Source organism: Eubalaena glacialis, chromosome 2 (genome assembly GCF_028564815.1).
Source record: "Eubalaena glacialis isolate mEubGla1 chromosome 2, mEubGla1.1.hap2.+ XY, whole genome shotgun sequence".
Classification (NCBI taxonomy): Eukaryota; Metazoa; Chordata; class Mammalia; order Artiodactyla; family Balaenidae; genus Eubalaena; species Eubalaena glacialis.
In genome coordinates, this window is record NC_083717.1 from 149304553 (window position 1) to 149326053 (window position 21501).

At 43.2% G+C, this 21501-nt stretch overlaps 1 protein-coding gene across 4 annotated transcripts in view; it reads left to right on the plus strand.

Moving 5' to 3' along the window:
- The first annotated feature begins 11632 nt into the window (after positions 1–11632).
- The window catches only part of SAMD4A (sterile alpha motif domain containing 4A), a 223672-nt gene continuing 213803 nt past the window's right edge, over positions 11633–21501 (plus strand). For all 4 annotated transcript variants that reach the window (XM_061180850.1, XM_061180851.1, XM_061180852.1 and 1 more), the window contains exons 1-2: positions 11633–12002; positions 13235–13871. In XM_061180850.1, the coding sequence (XP_061036833.1) occupies positions 13676–13871 (196 nt within the window). In that variant the 5' untranslated portion in view covers positions 11633–12002; positions 13235–13675. The remainder of the gene's footprint in view (positions 12003–13234; positions 13872–21501) is intronic.

Below are 21501 nucleotides of genomic sequence, written 5' to 3' on the forward strand. Positions count from 1 at the left end.
CAATAGCAGAATAACTGAGGTAGAAGAATGGATAAGTGACCTGGAGGATAAAATAGTGGAAATAACTACCGCAGAGCACAATAAAGAAAAAAGAATGAAAAGAACTGAGGACAGTCTCAGAGACCTCTGGGACAACATTAAATGCACCAACATTCAACTTATAGGGGTCCCAGAAGAAGAAGAGAAAAAGAAAGTGACTGAGAAAATATTTGAAGAGATTATAGTTGAAAACTTCCCTAATATAGGAAAGGAAATAGTCAATCTAGTCCAGGAAGCACAGAGAGTCCCATACAGGATAAATCCAAGGAGAAACACACCAAGACACATATCAAACTATCAAAAATTAAATACAAAGAAAAAATATTAAAAGCAGCAATGGAAAAACAACAAATAACATACCAGGTAATCCCCATAAGGTTAACAGCTGATCTTTCAGCAGAAACACTGCAAGCCAGAAGGGAGTGGCAGGACATATTTAAAGTGATGAAAGGGAAGAACCTACAACCAAGATTACTCTACCCAGCAAGGATCTCATTCAGATTCGATGGAGAAATTAAAAAATTTACAGACAAGCAAAAGCTAAGAGAATTCAGCACCACCAAACCAGCTTTACAACAAACGCTAAAGGAACTTCTTTAGGCAGGAAACACAAGAGAAGGAAAAGACCTACATAACAAACCCAGAACAGTTAAGTAAATGGTAATAGGAACATACATATCGATAATTACCTTAAAATTACCTTAATAATAATTATTAATAATAATAATACCTAATAATACCTTAATAATAATAATTACCTTAAATGTAAATGGATTAAATGCTCCAACCAAAAGACATTGACTGGCTGAATGGATACAAAAACAAGACCTGTATATATGCTGTCTACAAGAGACCCACTTCAGACCTAGGGACACATACAGACTGAAAGTGAGGGAATGGAAAAAGATATTCCATGCAAATGGAAATCAAAAGAAAGCTGGAATAGCAATTCTCATATCAGACAAAATAGACTTTAACATGAAGACTATTACAAAAGACAAAGAAGGACACTACATAATGATCAAGGGATCAATCCAAGAAGAAGATACAAGAACTATAAATATTTATGCACCCAACATAGGCAAACCTCAATACATAAGGCAAATGCTAACAGCCATAAAAGGGGAAATCGCCAGTAACACAATCATAGTAGGGGACTTTAACACCCCACTTTCACCAATGGGAAGATCAACCAAAATGAATATAAACAAGGACAAACGCTTTAAATGATACATTAAATAAGATGGACTTAACAGATATTTATACTACATTCCATCCAAAAACAACAGAATACACTTTCTTCTCAAGGGCTCATGGAACATTCTCCAGGATAGATCATATCTTGGCTCACAAATCAAGCATTGGTAAATTTAAGAAAATTGAAATCATATCAGGTATATTTTCTGACCACAACGCTATGAGACTAGATATCAATTACAGGAAAGAATCTGTAAAAAATACAAAAACATGGAGCCTAAACAATATACTACTAAATAACCAAGAGATCACTAAAGAAATCAAAGAGGAAATCAAAAAATACCTAGAAAGAAATGACAAGGAAAACATGACGACCCAAAACCTATGGGATGCAGCCAAAGCAGTTCTAATAGGGAAGTTTATAGCAATACAATCCTACCTCAAGAAACAAGAAACATCTCAAATAAACAACCTAACCTTACACCTAAAGCAATTAGAGAAAGAAGAACAAAAAACCCCCAAAGTTAGCAGGAGGAAAGAAATCATAAAGATCAGATCAGAAATAAATGAAAAAGAAATGAAGGAAATGATAGCAAATATCAATAAAACTAAAAGCTTGTTCTTTGAGAAGATAAACAAAATTGAAAAACCATTAACCAGACTCATCAAGAAAAAAAGGGAGCAGACTCAAATCAATAGAATTAGAAATGAGAAAGGAGAAGTAACAACTGACACTGCAGAAATACAAAGGATCATGAGAGATTACTACAAGCAACTCTATGCCAATAAAATGGACAACCTGGAAGAAATGGACAAATTCTTAGAAAAGCACAACCTTCCAAGACTGAACCAGGAAGAAATAGAAAATATAAACAGACCAGTCACAAGCACTGAAATTGAGACTGTGATTAAAAATCTTCCAAAACACAAAAGCCCAGGACCATATGGCTTCACAGGCGAATTATATCCAACATTTAGAGAAGAGCTGACACCTATCCTTCTCAAAATCTTCCAAAATATAGCAGAGGGACGAACACTCCCAAACTCATTCTATGAGGCCACCATCACCCTGATACCAAAATGAGACAAAGATGTCACAAAGAAAGAAAATTACAGGCCAGTATCACTGATGAACATAGATGCAAAAATCCTCAGCAAAATAGTAGCAAACAGAATCCAACAGCACATTAAAAGGATCATATACCATGATCAAGTGAGGTTTATCCCAGGAATGCAAGGATTCTTCAATATACGCAAATCAATCAATGTGATAAACCAGATTAACAAATTGAAGGAGAAAAACCATATGATCATCTCAACAGATGCAGAAAAAGCTTTTGACAAAATTCAAGACCCATTTATGATAAAAACCCTCCAGAAAGTAGGCATAGAGGGAACTTACCTCAACATAATAAAGGCCATATATGACAAACCCACAGCCAACATCATTCTCAATGGTGAAAACGGAAACCTTTTCCTCTAAGATCAGGAACAAGACAAGGTTGTCCACTCTCACCACTATTATTCAAAATAGTTTTGGAAGTTTTAGACATAGCAATCAGAGAAGAAAAAGAAATAAAAGGAATCCTAATCAGAAAAGAAGAAGTAAAGCTGTCACTGCTTGCAGATGACATGATACTATACATAGAGAATCCTAAAGATGCTACCAGAAAACTACTAGAGCTGATCAATGAATTTGGTAAAGTAGCAGGATACGAAATTAATGCACAGAAATCTCTTGCATTCCTATACACTAATGATGAAAAATCTGAAAGAGAAATTAAGGAAACACTCCTTAAAACACATTTACCACTGCAACAAAAAGAATAAATACCTAGGAATAAACCTACCTAAGGAGACAAAAGACCTGTATGCAGAAAACTATAAGACACTGATGAAAGAAATTAAAGATGATACAAAGAGATGGAGAGATATACCATGTTCTTGGATTGGAAGAATCAACATTGTGAAAATGAGTATACTACCCAAAGCAATCTACAGATTCAATGCAATCCCTATCAAACTACCAATGCATTTTTCACAGAACTAGAATAAAAAATTTCACAATTGTATGGAAACACAAAAGACCCTGAATAGCCAAAGCAATCTTGGGAAAGAAAAACGGAGCTGGAGGAATCAGGCTCCCTGACTTCAGACTATATGACAAAGCTGCAGTAATCAAGACAGTATGGTCCTGGCAGAAAAACAGAAATATAGATAAATGGAACAGGATAGAAAGCCCAGGGATAAACCCACGCACATATAGTCGCCTTATTTTTGATAAAGGAGGCAAGAATATACAATGGAGCAAAGACAGTCTCTTCAATAAGTGGTGCTGGGTAAACTGGACAGCTACATGTGAAGGAATGAAATTAGAACACTTCCTAACACCATACACAAAAATAAACTCAAAGTGGATTAAAGACCTAAATGTAAGGCCAGACACTATAAAACTCTTAAAGGAAAACATAGGCAGAACACTTTATGACGTAAATCACAGCAAGATCCTTTTTGACCCACCTCCTAGAGAAATGGAAATAAAAACAAAAATAAACAAATGGGACCTAATGAAACTTAAAAGCTTTTGCACAGCAAAGGAAACCATAAACAAGATGAAAATGCACCCTCAGAATGGAAGAAAATATTTGCAAATGAAGCAACTGACAAAGGATTAACCTCCAAAATTTACAAGCAGCTCATGCAGCTCAATATCAAAAAAACAAACAACCCAATCCAAAAATGGGCAGAAGACCTAAATAGACATTTCTCCAAAGAAGATATACAGATTGCCAACAAACACATGAAAGGATGCTCAACATCACTAATCATTAGAGAAATGCAAATCAAAACTACAATGAGGTATCACCTCAGACCAGTCAGAATGGCCATAATCAAAAAATCTACAAACCATAAATGTTGGAGAGGGTGTGGAGAAAAGGGAACCCTCTTGCACTGTTGGTGGGAATGTAAATTGATAGAGCCACTATGGAGAACAGTATGGAGGTTCCTTAAAATACTAAAAATAGAACTATCATACGACCCAGCAATCCCACTACTGGGCATATACCCTGAGACAACCATAATTCAAAAAGAGTCATGTACCAAAATGTTCGTTGCAGCTCTATTTACAATAGCCAGGACATGGAAGCAAGCTAAGTGTCCATCGACAGACGAATGGATAAGGAAGATGTGGCACATATATACAATGGAATATTACTCAGCCATAAAAAGAAACGAAATTGAGTTATTTGTAGTGAGGTGGATGGATCTAGAGTCTGTCATACAGAGTGAAGTAAGTCAGAAAGAGAAAAATACTGTATGCTGACACATATATACGGAATCCAAAAAAAAAAAAAAAAAAAGGTTCTGAAGAGCCTAGGGGCAGGACAGGAATAAAGACGCAGAAGTAGAGAATGGACTTTAGGACACCGGGAGGGGGAAGGGTAAGCTGGGACGAAGTGAGAGAGTGGCATGGACATATACACACTACCAAATGTAAAACAGATAGCTAGTGGGAAGCAGCCGCATAGCACAGGGAGATCAGCTCCGTGCTTTGTGACCACCTAGAAGGGTGGGATAGGCAGGGTGGGAGGGAGATGCAAGAGGGAGGAGATATGGGGACATATGTATATGTATAGCTGATTCACTTTGTTATAAAGCAGAAACTAACACACCATTGTAAAGCAATTATACTCCAATGAAGGTGTTAAAAATAAAAAAAAAGCCTGAGCACAGCATATTGGATGGAAGGAACAAAAAGCACAAAGTGAAAAAGAGCTTGGGTAGTAGAGGGAGAGAAAAGGCCTATGTGACTAGAAGTGAATAAACGCGAAGGAGCAATGTGGATGGGGTTGGAGAGAGGGCAAGTGTTGTCATGGGCAGGAGTTAGGATAGTCTTTTGTGCAGTGGGAAGACCTTGGAGAGCCAAAGAAGGGAGGTAACCTTGTCCAAGTTGCAATTTTCAAAGACTGAGGGGGAATGCATCTTGGGGAGGGAGGAAGGGGGCAGAACCAGGGGTTCAGTTTTAGTTGTTAGAAGTTTGAGCTATGATGTTAAGCCTACCTTATTTGTTTTATTTATTTAGTTGAACCTCCAGGCATTTACTCTCCTCTCTCTTTACTGTAGCTAGGTCCTATGGAAACTCTGCAAATCCACCCCAGGCATAAGACTGAGTCAGTTAGTCAGGTTAGGGGAGGAGGAATAGCTGTCAGATACTTTCCTTGCTCCGAGCGCTTTGTATTTGTGCCAACAGTTAAGCTATTGCATCTCAGCTGCAAACCCACCCTTCTACAACCTGCTTTGTGATGCTGGGGTAACACTCTGCAAACCACATTTATGCTTTGCCAGTGGGCTCCCTATGAGGCTTTGCAAACTGGAGCAATAGAGGGAAACTAGAAGACAGGAGGAAGGAGGGATTTGCTCCTGCCTGTCTGTTTCCTGTGGGCTTCATGTTGGCTTCCTGTTCCTGTGAGCATCGCCGGAGCCTCGCTTCTTTACCTTGGCAATGGTGGTTGATTCCAGGAGCAGCAGTTGAATGCAGATTGCAATTCTCCCAACATTTGCCAAACCTGCCTCCTCACCCCCACCTCAGGACGCCAGCCCCAGCCTAGCAACGCCCCTTCCTCAGAGGGCTGAGCGTTCCAGCTTTGAGGGCCCATCCTCCAAACTTCTAAGTTTTTATAATTCCAACTTCTTCATTTTGTTTCCCTAGCCCTGTGGATGGTAGCTGCTTCCTGCAGTTGCTACCTGTGAGATACCTTCATGTTTTCCTTTCGACTCTTCAGTTACCAACTCTTAATATTCATGATCTCTGATAAAATAATTGGTGTTGTCTCTCTCCTGGCTACTCTAATTGATAGCAATTAGATATTACCTCCTATAAACCTGGCTCAATTTACTATGGTAGACAGAAAACTGAGACCAACTGAGGTTAAATAGCCCATATCACACATCTACTAGGTGGTAGAGTTAGGATTTGAATCCAGTTCTGCTTTGTTTTGTTTTGCCTGAAGCTTGTGCTCTTAATCACTAGTCACCTTCCTACATTGTATGAAAAGCACATGGTTTTTTTCAACATTGAACTGCGGGTACAATTTTAAATTCTTTCATCATTTTTATTGCTTTTCTTGAACCCATTATCAGACCCAGCATTTCCCAAAACATATCCCAGGCAACACTATACTACAAGACCTAGGAAGAATGTGTTCTGGGCTCAAGTAACTTTAGGACCTGCCATATACTGTACTCTCCAGAAGAGCACAATGAACGTTAGCATAATGAAGGCTCGGAGAAATCTTGCAATAAAATTTAAATGTATAACCAGGCAGTTTCTCATAAATTTTCTGAATGGGGATATTCCAAGGATGTGGAAAAATGTGGGATTAATCAATATTTAACGTATCCTATGCAACAATAGTACCTGGTAAAGAGAAAGTTGTTGGTGCCAGCAGTCTTGGAATATTCTCATCACAGAGGTTGCTTTAAAGAATATTGGAGAAGGGGAGTCTGATCTTTGTTTAGATTATAGAAATATGACTTTAGACTTGTACATTTAAAAATTTCAGCTATTTAAAACTGTGGACACATTTCAATTGCACTTTCAGTTGGAAAAGATACTGGCAATTCTTTAATCAACAACAAAGGTCAGAATTAGGATTTGATGACTACTACAATGAGTAATTTTTCCTTTCTTTCTCTCATGCCAATCTGGGACAAGTTATCCCTCTAAAAGGTCTAAGCTCCTACTTTTGTAATCCTGACCTATACAAATCCTATAAATAGGAGTAGTTTTGCAGCACTTACATTTAACCTTTTGACTGTATTTATTTGAAAATGTATCTATGACGCCTTATAAGATGTCTTACTGTAAAAAACTATAATTTAATATTTCACACATTTGTTTATTTTTAAAAAGTGTGAACCCATTTGCATTTGTATTTGAAATTGTGGTTCAATTGCTTGAATTTATATTTTATTTAAGTACCAGTTAATTGGTTTGGATTATACTCTTTAGAAATCAGTCAAATAGACAGTGTACCTGACTAAATGTTCTAAAAACTAAAGTTCACCTTTCTTATCTAACTCCATTCTAGAGAAAGCTGTCTCAAAAGTTTTCTTCATGTAATATTAATCAGCCTTAAAAAGGAATAAAATTCCAGTACATGCTGTAATATGGATGAACCTTGAAAACGTTATGCTAAGTGAAAGAAGCCAGACGCAAAAGGACAATACTGTATAAGTCCACTTATATGAGGTACCTATAACAGACAAATTCATAGAGACAAAAAGTAGAATAGTGGTTAGCAGAGACTGAGGGCAGGGAAGAATGGGGATTTATTGTTTAACAAGCCCAGAAGTTCAGTTTGGGAAGATGGAAAAGATCTGGAAATGGATAGTTAGTGATGGTTGCACAAACAATGTGAATGTACTTAATGCAACTGAATTTTATACTTAAGAGTGGTTAAAAGGGTAAACTTTGTTATACATATTTTACCAAAATTTTAAAAAAAGACCTTTTCCTTATGGATTCAACATGTCCATCCAATTCATATTCTTGTTTGACTCCTGAAGAGTAACTAATCACACCTGTTATGGCCTTTGGGTAGTGGCATTCTATTTACCTAAAACTGGGTTTAAGAAGTCTTTTTTTTCTGGAAAAATTCTCTAAATTGAGGAACTGAAGAAAATTTGAAAACTATCCTGAGAGTGGTGAGAACTTCAGTGAAAAGTGAAAGCACATTCCTCAAGAGTCCCAGTGCTTTACCTGAGGCTCGCCCAGACAGGTTTACCCTGGGCCAGTTATCAGCCACGATCCCGTCAGTATAAAAACGTGCTAGGGGTATAGGAAATTGGTGCTGGCCATTAGCACTCTGCCCTGGGCTAACAGAACACCAGCTTCCTATCTGAATGTGTGCCCCTGCCAACACTGAGATATTTCTGAACTTCTTCTAATGAGATCTGAACTCAAGTTTAGTCTCCCTAAGCCACGGCTCCTGGGCCTCACCCAGCTTGCCTTTCACTGTTGCTATCTTAGCAGACCTGACTCCTGATTTAGCCTTCCCACATTCCATCTGTCACCAGTTCTGCAGTTTCTTCCTCCACATCTCTCTCTTCATCCCCTTGAATCCTGATTCAAGCCCTGGCAATACTGTCCTCGGCCTTATTACATGGCTTTTGAGAGGGCATGTCTTTGAAGAATGAAAAAGCATGCTTCTATGTGAGGCAGACCCAAGATGTAAATTAGGCAAATTAACATACTCTAATTTGTACCTACAAAGAAGGAAAACTAATACTTATCAAGTACCTCCTATGTGCCAAGTAATATGCCAGTTATTTTCAGACCTTATGAGGGCAGGCATTACAATTATTTGTAAATAATATTCTTAACACAAAAACTACTTTACTGTAGCTGTGCATGCTCTTCAAGAAGCACACTAGATCCCAGTGGCAAATATTACACAGATAGAGTTCTATCTGATGCAGATGCCAGCTTGGCTCACTTTCAATCAGTCTTCAAATTTCCTCACTCCTGGGCACTTCTGTTCAGTCACCCAAGTCTAATCTTTTTTTTTTTTTTTAATTAATTAATTAATGGCTGCGTTGAGTCTCCATTGCTGCTCACGGGCTTTCTCTATTCGTGGTGAGCGGGGGCTACTCTTCGTTGCAGTGTGCATGCAGGCTTCTCATTGCGGTGGCTTCTCTTGTTGAGGAGCACGGGCTCTAGGCGCAAGGGCTTTAGTAATTGTGGCGCTCGGGCCTAGTTGCTCCGCGGCATATAGGATCTTCCCGGACCAGGGCTCGAACCCATGTCCCCTGCATTGGCAGGCGGATTCTTAACCACTGCACCACCAGGGAAGCTCCCAAGTCTAATCTTTTCATAGTCAATTTCTTCTCTACATCTTGGCCTGAGTAGTCTACTCTTGCCTCCATGCTCATCAGTGGTTCTGCACCTTTACTGAGTACAGAGTACGGAGAAGCACCTGGGCTTGTCTCCATTAACCAAGAAATGGTTTCCCTGCCTGCCAGCCATGTTTCTAGCTCACCTAAATCCCATTCCCCCCAGATTACCGCCTAAGCAACTGTTCTTTGGAAGTTAGAATTTGCTCTAAAACCCCAAGTCATGTGGATATTTAGTACTTGTTAGCCACTTTTTTTTTACAAAAAAAATTTATTGGTTATCCATTTAAAATATAGCAGTGTGTACATGTCAATCCCAAAGCCACTTCTTAATTATCCATAAAAACTGGGTAAAGGTTCGAATAGGAAAGTCCATATTTAAGACAAAAATATATATTTAGTTGATAGTATTACTTTCCTTCCTTCAGTCCTGACTTCACTCTGTGAGGAATAGTGAAGCAGCATCACTGGGTTTTATCTCCACTCCCTTTCCAGTCAGGGAAAAGGCCCAGAGGTGAGGGAAATCACAAGTATTGTGAACCCACAAAAACAAGGCAGGCTGGCAACTCATGAGTCATGCTCCTCTTTGTATTTTTTAAAAAATAGCTCAAAAATTAGCTAAATCAAGATCATTTCTTAGGTCACAGGCTGCTGTAAGAAGTACACTTTTCCAGTAGGTGGCAGTATTTTCTTTCTTCAGTTTAAGCAGAATTCAATTTGCCTCAAGGTTTTGTTGTTTTTGTTTCTTAGTTTTACTATTCGCTTAGTAAACTGCAGGTGACAATAAATAAGTTAATGAAACTGATTTTTTTTTTCACTTTCTTTTAAAAAATCACTCTTGGAGGCTTCCAAAATCCCCAGGTGGGGAACTTCTGCTTTGGCTGCAGTTGATAGCAAGGTATATATTGAGATAGACCATGCTCTAAACCTTCTCCCCATTTCTTGATAGAAGTTATTACTAAGAACTAGCTAATGATAATAATGTTTTGGAGAAAATATTTCAAGATTTCCTGCCTCTGTAATAATAAAACAAAACAAAATTAAAACACTGAATCTAGAATTGTTTTTAGGGCAAAATATTCATTAAATTATGCAGATACCTTTCCTGGCTGGTTAATGATGAGCTTAAGAAAATTATTCACACACCCTATTTTAATGGTAACACCTACATTTTTGCAGCTCCACAAGACCTTTCAATACCCCAACAGATGGTTAGGTGCTGTCACATGTCTCACAGGAACTAAGCGGTGCAGAAACTAGGTTTGAGGACGGAAGGAAGAAATGATTGAAAATCCAGGAACATATGCTGGAGTTAAAGAAGGAAGTGGTAAATCAGTGGAACAATATCTCAGATACTTTATCTTCAGAAATACTGTATTAGCCAGAGTAGGGAAGGCAGGATTTGAAGCATAGGTTTCACTAATTTATCAGAAGTACTCTTATAAAGAGTATTTCTCCTCAAGTTGCTGGAGAAATGTTCCAGGTCTCACTGTTTTCACTGAAAACACAGAGACAGCCTGGATTTGGTCATCAAGTCCTCCTGTGAATATTCGATTACTATTAGAAGGCACAGCGATTGTTAGGTTTTAGGGTATTTTTAACCAATCCTCTACTTTCGAGACTACCCGAGGGCACTTTCCCAGCCCTCCCTTAACTGCTTGGCCTCGGCGCTGCACCTCCACCCCCAACCTCTTGTGCGCGGCGAGGACCTCTGAAGCCCCCTGCCCGGCCTCGTGCACTCCGCAGGGCCAGATAAAGGCTGCCCAGCCCGGCGACTCAGACGCGCTGACAGGTGGCCTCGCCCGCCTCCCTGCCGCCTGGGGCGGCGCTCCTCTCCGCTCCAGGCCCGCAGCCGGAGCCGCAGCCGCAGCCCGCGCGCCAGGTGTAGCTCCCCGGCTGGCCCCAGAAGTCAGGCGGCTTCCCCAGGGGAGAGCAAGGCCGGAGAGGGGTGTGGGGCTAGCCGCGAGGCCGCCCACAGGAGCAAAGGGCATCCAAGGTCCGACCCGGGCGAGGGGTGAGCAGCCCGGGAACTTCTCGCGCTCCTCGGACCCGGGCCATCCGGCGTCCAGGCACTTCCAGCACTGCGTACCGCCCCTCGGCCTCCTCCGCCCTTCGCGTCCTCGACCCCCGGAACCCGTCCACGCCTCCAGCGCCCTTGACCCCAGGTCTCTGTCACCCCCGGGCCCCAGTTGGGCCGAGGGGTCACCCGAGTCGGGGAACCACATTCCCAAGGACGAGCAGCCGGTGGCAGCACCGTCCCCGCTCAAGCGCCCTCTGGGTCCCCTCCGGCCCGCACTCCGGCGTCTCGAGCGCCCCGGCCCCTTCGGAACACGCAGGCAGCAGAGGGCAGGCATTCACTTGGACCCCTCCCCTTCCCCAAACTTCTTCCCTCCTCCCGGCCGTTCCTCCAACCCGACCCCTCTGCGCCATCCGGCTCCTCCCTCTCCGCTCCCCTCCCCTTTTCTGGTCCCCACTTAGGAATCCGCCCCCCCCCCACACCCCTGCCGCAGGCCGGGCCCGGGGATCCTCCCCCGACTCCCCCCGCTTGCCGCCGCTGCCGCCGCCGCCCGGGTTCCTCTCCCCCCTTCTCGGGCGCTCCCTGCCAAGCCCATGATGTAATGGTGTATGTTAATCAGTAGCATGTGGGGAGCTCCGGCTCGGGCGGCTCAGTCCTCCGCGAGCCGACACTGGAGGCAGCAGGAGCGGCGGCGGCGGCGGCCCGGACCCGCAGCGCCGCACTCTCTCAGCGCCGCCCGCCCCGACGGCATGGCCCGCAGCCCGCGCTCCGGGCGCCCCCAACCTCGCTGAGAGCCGCTGCGGTCCCGGACCCGCGCTTGGGGCCGCGAGCCGCCAGGATGAGCCTCTCCCAGGTGAGCGCCCTCTCTCTTTTGCCTCAGGCATGGGGCCCGTGGGTCACTGGGTCCCCTTTCCGGAGGGGAGAAGTTCTGGGAGCCGGGAAGTTCTGAGAGCCGGGAAACGGGGTGCTGGGAGCGAGCCGCCCCTCGCGGGCTGGCTGAGTCGCTGGGCTCTCTTCGCCGCCCGCTGGCTGCCACCCGAACAGGGTTAGGACTGGGGGAGCCCCCGAAACCGAACTTTTCTTCTTTGCGGTCCTTCAGGGGCGTGTGCGGGCGGCGCGGAGCCGCAGTTCCCGCGGAGCCGCCCTGCCCGCCGGGGGAGGCAGTGCTGTAGGCTCGGCTGTCTCCGCGCTCGGCGTTCGCCTGTAGCCGTGCTGCCTTCGGCCTGGGACGCGCGGGCGAGGCGGTGGGCCGGACAGACCCGCCCGTAGGCGGCGGCAGCGGGGGCAGGATGCCTACAGCACACACACGCGTACACACTCACATACACACAGACGCACACGCACGCACACATCTGATCGCTCAGGGCGAAGCAGGCCCTCGGAGCCCTCCCGGGTGGGCTGGAGCGGCGCGGCGCGGGGTAGCCGGGGCTCCGGCTGCGCCTCCGCCCGCTGGACGCTGAGCTTTGGGTGGGGAGAGTTTATTTTTGTCTCGAGCTGTTGCCGCGGCTGCTCACGGCCTAAATCCAGAGGGGCGCCTGGCGGTGGAGATGCTGGCTGTTGCTGTAGATGGAGCTGCAGCCGTTCGGCTGCTTCTCCGGGAGGAGGAGGTGGCGGAGGAGGAGGAGGGAGAGGAGGAGGAGGAGGAGGAGGAGGAGGAGGAGGAGGAAGGAACTCGGGCTGCTGCTGCCTCCGCCTCTGCTTTGCATTAGCCCCCACCCCCACCCCCGCGCCCCTCCGCAGCCGCATTGCAAGTTTTCTGCGCGAGAAAGATCTGTTGCTGGTGCGGGCGTTTGCAGGCACAGTCCCCGAGGCCACCCCGGGTGGGGTGTGTGGGGAGCACTAGACGTTCGCAGCGGCAGCAACAGGGAGCCGGGCGGTCTCCTCACGCACCTGGGAAGGAGGCTTCTTGCCTTTCCCAGAACGGGAATAGCTCCTCTCCAGCATCCGGCTGCGGAGGGGGCGGCCGGAATTTGGGGGACCAAACCCCCCGCGGGGCGCCCCCCTCCACCCCCTCTAATGCACTCGTTTCCCGGGCGCGCTCCCTCGCTGGCCGAGGTCTCACTGCAGCCTTTTCTCTCCTTCCAGTGGTGATCGCCACTCGGGAATGCGGGTGTGAAGGGTCCGAGCTGCCGCCCAGCGGGGGAGAGACCCCGGGACGCCGGAAATCACCATCCCGAAGCTGCGAGAAGAAGGCGGGGGGAAAGAGAGCATTCTTCAGTTGGTGTGCCTTGTGGGGAAAAAATTTTTTTTTTAATCGTTATTTTAAAAAAAACAACAAAAAACATTTCCGTGCTACTGTCTGTCATCGTCTCTGGGGAAATCAGCCAGAACCACCAGAACGTAACTGAAACCAGACGAGAGAGGCAGGAGCCGAGGCAGTACCTGCAGCGTCCGGGCACCAGAGCCACCTTGGAACGGGAACGCGTCTCCGGCGGCCGCTGGGCTGCGGCTCCGCCAAACTTTGGGGCGGGCGGGGCGGGCTGGGGCTCGGAGGGGGCTTTGTAGACCGAGGGCCGCCCCCTAACCATGATGTTTCGCGACCAGGTCGGGGTGCTGGCGGGCTGGTTTAAGGGCTGGAACGAGTGCGAGCAGACTGTTGCGCTGCTGTCGCTGCTCAAGCGCGTGAGCCAGACCCAGGCCCGCTTCCTCCAGCTCTGCCTGGAGCACTCGCTGGCCGACTGCACCGAGCTGCACGTCCTCGAAGGCGAGGCCAACAGTCCCGGTAAGTGCGCGGCCGCCGCCGTCCCGCTGTCCTGTCCACCGCAACGCCCCCCCCCTTCCCAGCCTCGGGCCTGGCCCCGCCCCCCGACCGCTGGTCCGTGGCGACAGAACCTCGAGGCCCCCGGGTCCTTGGCGTCTCCCGCCACCGGCCCCCGCCCCAGGCCCTGCCACCCACTAACCTCCGCTGGCCGCTTCGTTTTTTTGCCCACTGTCAACTCCCTCAGTCCATTCCGTGTGGTAGCTACGGTAGCATGAATGATTGATTTTTCTCTCATGCAGTTTCCTGGGAAATAAGTAAGTCAGGTCACGTAGAGTCTGGATTTTCTGGGCTCTTCCCCCCCCCACCCCCTTTCTTCTTCTCTTGGGCAACGTGGCTCTCTGGATTTCAGCAACACATGAAGAAGCCTGGGACTGCCCTTCAGAAGCCAAGCTTTGATGAGGCTGTATGAGGAATACATGAAAATCCAATTTTATTATTCATTTTTCCCCACGGATATTCCAATTTTAGAGCTCTGTCTTCAGAATAATTTGTAGGTGATGCTACAGACTATTAAAATATTTGCAGTTCGTATACTACGCGGTTATACTTAACTATCACGACAGTATTTATATTGATATACATCTTGTAGAAAGGGTCTCATAGGGAGCAGGCATGAATCAGGGTCCTTAATGCTTTTGTCAGGAAACTTTACTGAACATAACAGAATTGTTTCCTATTACCCTGCTAGTGTATTTACAGACACCTCGACTAGCATAGAAAGTGAATGTACTGAAAGGTTCAGCAGTTTGCTGTTTGCTAGCATGGGTGGTGACAGACTGAAATTATATCCGGGCCTGGGGGTGGGAGGTGAGGATGGGGGATGGGGAAAGGTCTGTTGGTTGTAATTTTGGATGGGGAAAATTCTTTAGTTCATGCTGCAGCAGGAGGGTGAACAGAGCCCCCAGTGTTTACACAGAGAAAAGAATGCAGGGTCCTCTTCCAGCTGTTCCATGTTAGAGCCGCCAGCCTGCAAGACTCAGCAGAGGGCTGGGCTGCCATTTGATGGCAGGGTCCAGTCCAGGGCAGCAGGGCCTGGGAGACACGAAAGTGAGCGTGCCGGCAGGGCAGCAAGAGGAGGGCTGGCCTGCTTCTCACTCCTCCTCCCTGGTGTGGTGCTCATGGTGCTGGAAGCACTAGGATGGGATGTTTCCATATATAGAATCATAGGCTGGCAGTGACTGCTGGAAATCCTCAGTCCTTTTCCTGACCAGACAGGACTGCACCCAGAGGATCCGGTGCTGCCTAGTATGGTGGGCCATCCTGAGGGAGATCCCACAGGTCCCACTGGGATTCAGCCTGAGCCTAACAGCCCACCCTGTTGGTTACTCACCAGGGTGGCAGTGGCAGGGCCCCCTTCCCTTTCAGTTCTGTGTTTATAAATAGCTGAAGGGCCAGTCTCCTTCACAAGGGTGTGGAAATATAACTAGGATAACTGATGACCTGCTCTCTTTACTTCCATTCTTTTTTTTTTTTTTTAATATTTATTTATTTATTTATTTGGCTGCGCCGGGTCTTAGTTGCCTCACAGGGGATCTTTGTTGCCGCGTGTGGGATCTTATTTAGTTGTGGCATGCGGGATCTAGTTCCCTGACCAGGGATCGAACCCCAGCCCCCTGCACTGGGAGCTTGGAGTCTTAACCACTGGACCATCAGGAAGTCCCTCTTTACTTCCATTCTTAATGTGACAGGGTAGCCTGGATCACCTGCTTGATTTTGCTTTTTCAGGTTTGACAAGCAAGGTTATATAAATTTTGCGTTTTATAGAATGCACAGAATTTAGGTACAGTGATTTATGTTGAATGCTTGACCTCAGTGCTTGTAGCGGCTGTTTAAAACAATGATAATTAATCCTTAGGTTACTCAAATGTTAGAGCAACATTTTTTCCCTTTGAGTAAAGGAGAAGACTTTTCCCAACATAGCAGCCATCCGTTTAGTAAGTGAAGCCATTAGATGTATGGAATTAAGAAGAAGTTGCTTAGCTTAAAAATCTTTTACTTTAATAAACCAAGAAAAAAATTGAACTTCTGTGAGTTTAAAAACATCATTTGGTTATTTTTCCCCTCAAAAAAACTTTTTTAACCATACTTATTTGTGTAAGCTGCCTACCTGTTCATGATGCTAAATGCTGTAGATATATGAAACCATAACCATTATGTAAGATAGGGACCATTTTCCAGTTTCTGGATTAATCTTTCAACCTGGATATTTTGCTTCCTTGGAAACTTTGCACTTGTTTTGTTATGTGGCCAGGACAGAAATTTATTAGGTCATGTGATGGTTTGGTTTACTTCTGCATTAAGGGATCATAAGGAACATCAAGATTTGTCATGGAATGCCTGTCTGGGGCACAGCTCTCTTACGTATCTGGAACCTAGCCAAGAACCAGGAAAGGGGCAAAAACGCCTACTCAGCATTGGAATAGATGGCGTAAAGTCTGGGAGAATACTTCAGATGCTCTTTCAGAACTTACTCTTACTTTAGATAACAAACCTAACTTTTTTTATTTGAAAAATGATCCATAGAATATATGGGGTAGCACATTTAGAATGGGGTGAGGAGTTGCTGTAACCAATGGTGAAAAGTGACCCCTGACAGCTTGACAACTAGGAAAGAAACAGAAAAATTATAACTTTAGATATGAGACTTGGGAAAAAAAGCCCTGAAGGTTTGGGAATATTAAGGTAGGAACCCTCAATCGGACTTGCAGACATTACTTTGTAATAACATAAATCCATAATTGCTATTTACCATTAATGAGAGTGAACTACCAAAAAAGATAAATTTTAAAATACACTCTTTGAGAAGAGAGGGAAATGTGCCATAAACGTTGGAAATATTAACACTCAAGGTAATTAACCTCCAGAGCTCTTTTGGCATGTGAAGCTATTACCCATTCAGAAAACTAGGCTGTTTAGAATGACTCATTTCTTGGCTGGCTGAGGTTTCCTATACCAAAATCATCATGTGTGACTTACTTTATTTTGTAATCATCAATTAAACAAACACATATTTCTTCTGGTGTTCATAGATTTTAAAACTTGGTGCATGAGAACGAAATTCATATCTGGGGCTTGACCTCAGTATAGCAACAACAAAATTACTAATAGTGCAAACTTGGCTCTGTTTTCTACAGGACTAACTTTAAATAGATAATCCTTCACATTAAACGTGGTTTATTTGAGATCCATGGGGTGTATTTTGATACTAACTTTTTGTTCTCTTAAATTTAGCATTTATTGAGATTCTAATGGTTCACTGGTTCATCCTTTGCCTCAGGTTCGTGGTCATCTGAGATCCAAAGAACATGGTTGAGTTAGTCCGTATGGATTTGTGTGTGTGTTGTGTGTGTGTGTGTGTTTCACTCCAGATTTGGTCAGTGGGTACTGGTCATGATCAGCTCTCTAAAGTAGAGGCTTGTTTCCAGAATTCTCATAACCTTAGATACGTGCCCTTCAGCCACCAGCCCAGGTTAACATTGAGATTTCTGGCCAGTCTCAGTTTGTAGCTGTCTGTTTTTGGTGCTAAAATGTCATTTGATACCTAAAAATGGAACCCGCTGACTTTACTTGGAAATCTTCAAAGAAAAATGGATTGTGTGGCACTAGTTTAGGGCTTTTGTCATTTGAACTTGAAATATTTTTTCCAATGGAGATAGGGTAATAAATGGAGATTCACAAGTGAATCCACATATTTATTAATTCACAAAACTGCATATTTTGTGGGGAAATTGCATATGTTTGTAGTAAATAAATGGCAAAGAGATTGTTACTCTACTTATAATTAAATACAAGAGAAAGGATTATCTGAAATGGTGGTGTTAAAGACAAAATTAATTGTGGAGATTAAAAAGGGCTTGTGGGTGTATTTACTCTCATTAGAGGGCGAAGATGTGGGTCCTATGTTTTTATGGTTTTTGGTTTCCATGGTATAGGTATGCCATACCTTAGTTGATTTTTTAGATCATAAATTGAGTAAAAGGAAAGCAGAAGAGTACAGGCTTTCCTGATGATATTTCCTGGATAAGATCTTGTTTGTAGTTCTTTCTTTCGCTTTTTCTTTTTCTTTTTTTTAACATCTTTATTGTAGTATAATTGCTTTACAATGGTGTGTTAGTTTCTGCTTTATAACAAAGTGAATCAGCTATACATATACATATATCCCCATATCTCCTCCCTCTTGTGTCTCCCTCCTACCCTCACTATCCCACCCCCCTAGGTGGTCACAAAGCACCGAGCTGATCTCCCTGTGCTATGTGGCTGCTTCCCACTAGCTATCTACTTTATATTTGGTAGTGTATATATGCCCATGCGACTCTCACTTTGTCCCACCTTACCCTTCCCCCTCCCAGTGTCCTCAAGTCCATTCACTACGTCTGCGTCTTTATTCCTGTCCTGCCCCTAGGTTCTACAGAACCATTTTTTCCCGCTAGATTCCATATGTATGTGTTAGCATACAGTATTTGTTTTTCTCTTTCTGACTTACTTCACTCTGTATGACAGACTCCAGGTCCATCCACCTCACTACAAATAACTCAATTTTGTTTCTTTTTATGGCTGAGTAATATTCCATTGTATATATGTGCCACATCTTCTTTATCCATTCATTTGTCAGTGGACACTTAGGTTGCTTCCATGTCCTGGCTGTTGTAAATAAGCTGCAGTGAACATTGTGGTACATGACTCTTTTTGAATTATGGTTTTCTTAGGGTATATGCCCAGTAGTGGGATTGCTGGATCGTATGGTAGTTCTATTTTTAGTTTCTTAAGGAACCTCCATACTGTTCTCCATAGTGGCTGTATCAATTTACATTCCCACCAACAGTGCAAGAAGGTTCCCTTTTCTCCACACCCTCTCCAGCATTTATGGTTTGTAGATTTTTTGATGATGGCCATTCTGACTATGTGAGGTGATACCTCATTGTAGTTTTGATTTGCATTTCTCTAATGATTAGTGATGTTGAGCATCCTTTCATGTGTTTGTTGGCCATCTGTATATCTTCTTTGGAGAAATGTCTATTTAGGTCTTCTGCCCATTTTTGGATTGGGTTGTTTGTTTTTTTGATATTGAGCTGCATGAGCTGTTTGTAAATTTTGGAGATTAATCCTTTGTCAGTGCTTCATTTGCAAATATTTTCTCCCATTCTGATGGTTGTCTTTTCGTCTTTTTTTATGGTTTCCTTTGCTGTGCAAAAGCTTTTAAGTTTCATGAGGCCCCATTTTTTTTGTTTTGTTTTGTTTTGTTTTTGAATTTAATTTTATTTATTTTTTTATACAGCAGATTCTTATCCTGTCATCCATTTTATACACATCAGTGTATACATGTCAATCCCAATCTCCCAATTCATTGCACCCCCACCCCCACCCCCCACTGCTTTCCCCCCTTAGTGTCCATACATTTGTTCTCTACATCTCTGTCTCAATTTCTGTCCTGCAAACCGGTTCATCTGTACCTTTTTTCTAGGTTCCACATATATGCGTTAATATACGATATTTGTTTTTCTCTTTCTGACTTACTTCACTCCGTATGACAGTCTCTAGATCCATCCACGTCTCTACAAATGACCCAGTTTCTTTCCTTTTTATGGCTGAGTAATATTCCATTGTATATATGTATCACATCTTCTTTATCCATTCATCTGTCGATGTAGGCCCCATTTGTTTATTTTTGCTTTTATTTCCATTTCTCTAGGAGGTGGGTCAAAAAGGATCTTGCTGTGATTTATGTCATAGAGTGTTCTGCCTATGTTTTCCTCTAAGAGTTTTATAGTGTCTGGCCTTACAGTTAGGTCTTTAATCCATTTTGGGTTTATTTTTGTGTATGGTGTTAGGGAGTGTTCTAATTTCACTCTTTTACATGTAGCTGTCCAGTTTTCCCAGCACCACTTATTGAAGAGGCTGTCTTTTCTCCATTGTATATTCTTGCCTCCTTTATCAAAGATAAGGTGACCATATGTGCATGGGTTTATCTCTGGGCTTTCTATCCTGTTCCATTGATCTATATTTCTGTTTTTGTGCCAGTACCATACTGTTTTGATTACTGTAACTTTGTATTATAGTCTGAAGTCAGGGAGCCTGATTCCTCCAGCTCCATTTTTCTTTCTCAAGATTGCTTTTGCTATTCGGGGTCTTTTGTGTTTCCATACAAATTGTGAAATTTTTTGTTCTAGTTCTGTGAAAAATGCCATTGGTAGTTTGATACGGATTGCATTGAATCTGTAGATTGCTTTGGGTAGTATAGTCATTTTCACAATGTTGATTCTTCCAATTCAAGAACATGGTATATCTCTCCATCTCTTTGTATCATCTTTAATTTCTTTCATCCGTGTCTTATAATTTTCTGCATACAGGTCTTTTGTCTCCTTAGGTAGGTTTATTTCTAGGTATTTTATTCTTTTTGTTGCAATGGTAAATGGGAGTGTTTCCTTAATTTCTCTTTCACATTTTTCATCGTTAGTGTATAGGAATGCAAGAGATTTCTGTGCATTAATTTTGTATCCTGCAACTTTACCAAATTCATTGATTAGCTCTAGTAGTTTTCTGGTAGCATCTTTAGGATTCTCTATGTATAGTATCATGTCATCTGCAAATAGTGACAGCTTTACTTCTTCTTTTCCGATTACGATTCCTTTTATTTCTTTTTCTTCTCTGATTGCTGTGGCTAAAACTTCCAAAACTATTTTGAATAATAGTGGTGAGAGTGGACAACCTTGTCTTGTTCCTGATCTTAGAGGAAATGGTTTCAGTTTTTCATCATTGAGAATGATGTTGGCTGTGGGTTTGTCATATATGGCCTTTATTATGTTGAGGTAAGTTCCCTCTATGCCTACTTTCTGGAGGGTTTTTATCATAAATGGGTCTTGAATTTTGTCAAAAGCTTTTTCTGCATCTGTTGAGATGATCATATAGTTTATCTCATTCAATTTGTTAATATGGTTTATCACATTGATTGATTTGCATATATTGAAGAATCCTTGCATTCCTGGGATAAACTCCACTTGATCATGGTGTATGATCCTTTTAATGTGCTGTTGGATTCTGTTGCTAGTATTTTGTTGAGGATATTTGCATCTATGTTCATCAGTGATATTAGCATGCAGTTTTCTTTCTTTGTGACGTCTTTGTCTGGTTTTGGTATCAGGGTGATGGTGGCTTCATAGAATGAGTTTGGGAGTGTTCCTCCCTCTGCTATATTTTGGAAGAGTTTGAGAAGGATAGGTGTTAGCTCTTCTCTAAATGTTTGATGTAATTCGCCTGTGAAGCTATCTGGTCCTGGGCTTATGTTTGTTGGAAGATTTTTAATCACAGTCTCAATTTCAGTGCTTGTGATTGGTCTGTTTATATTTTCTATTTCTTCCTGGTTCAGTCTCGGAAGGTTGTGCTTTTCTAAGAATTTGTCCATTTCTTCTTGGTTGTCCATTTTATTGGCATATAGTTGCTTGTAGTAATCGCTCATGATCTTTGGTATTTCTGCAGTGTCAGTTGTTACTTCTCCTTTTTCATTTCTAATTCTATTGATTTGAGTCTGCTCCCTTGTTTTCCTGATGAGCCTGGCTAATGGTTTATCAATTTTGTTTATCTTATCAAAGAACAA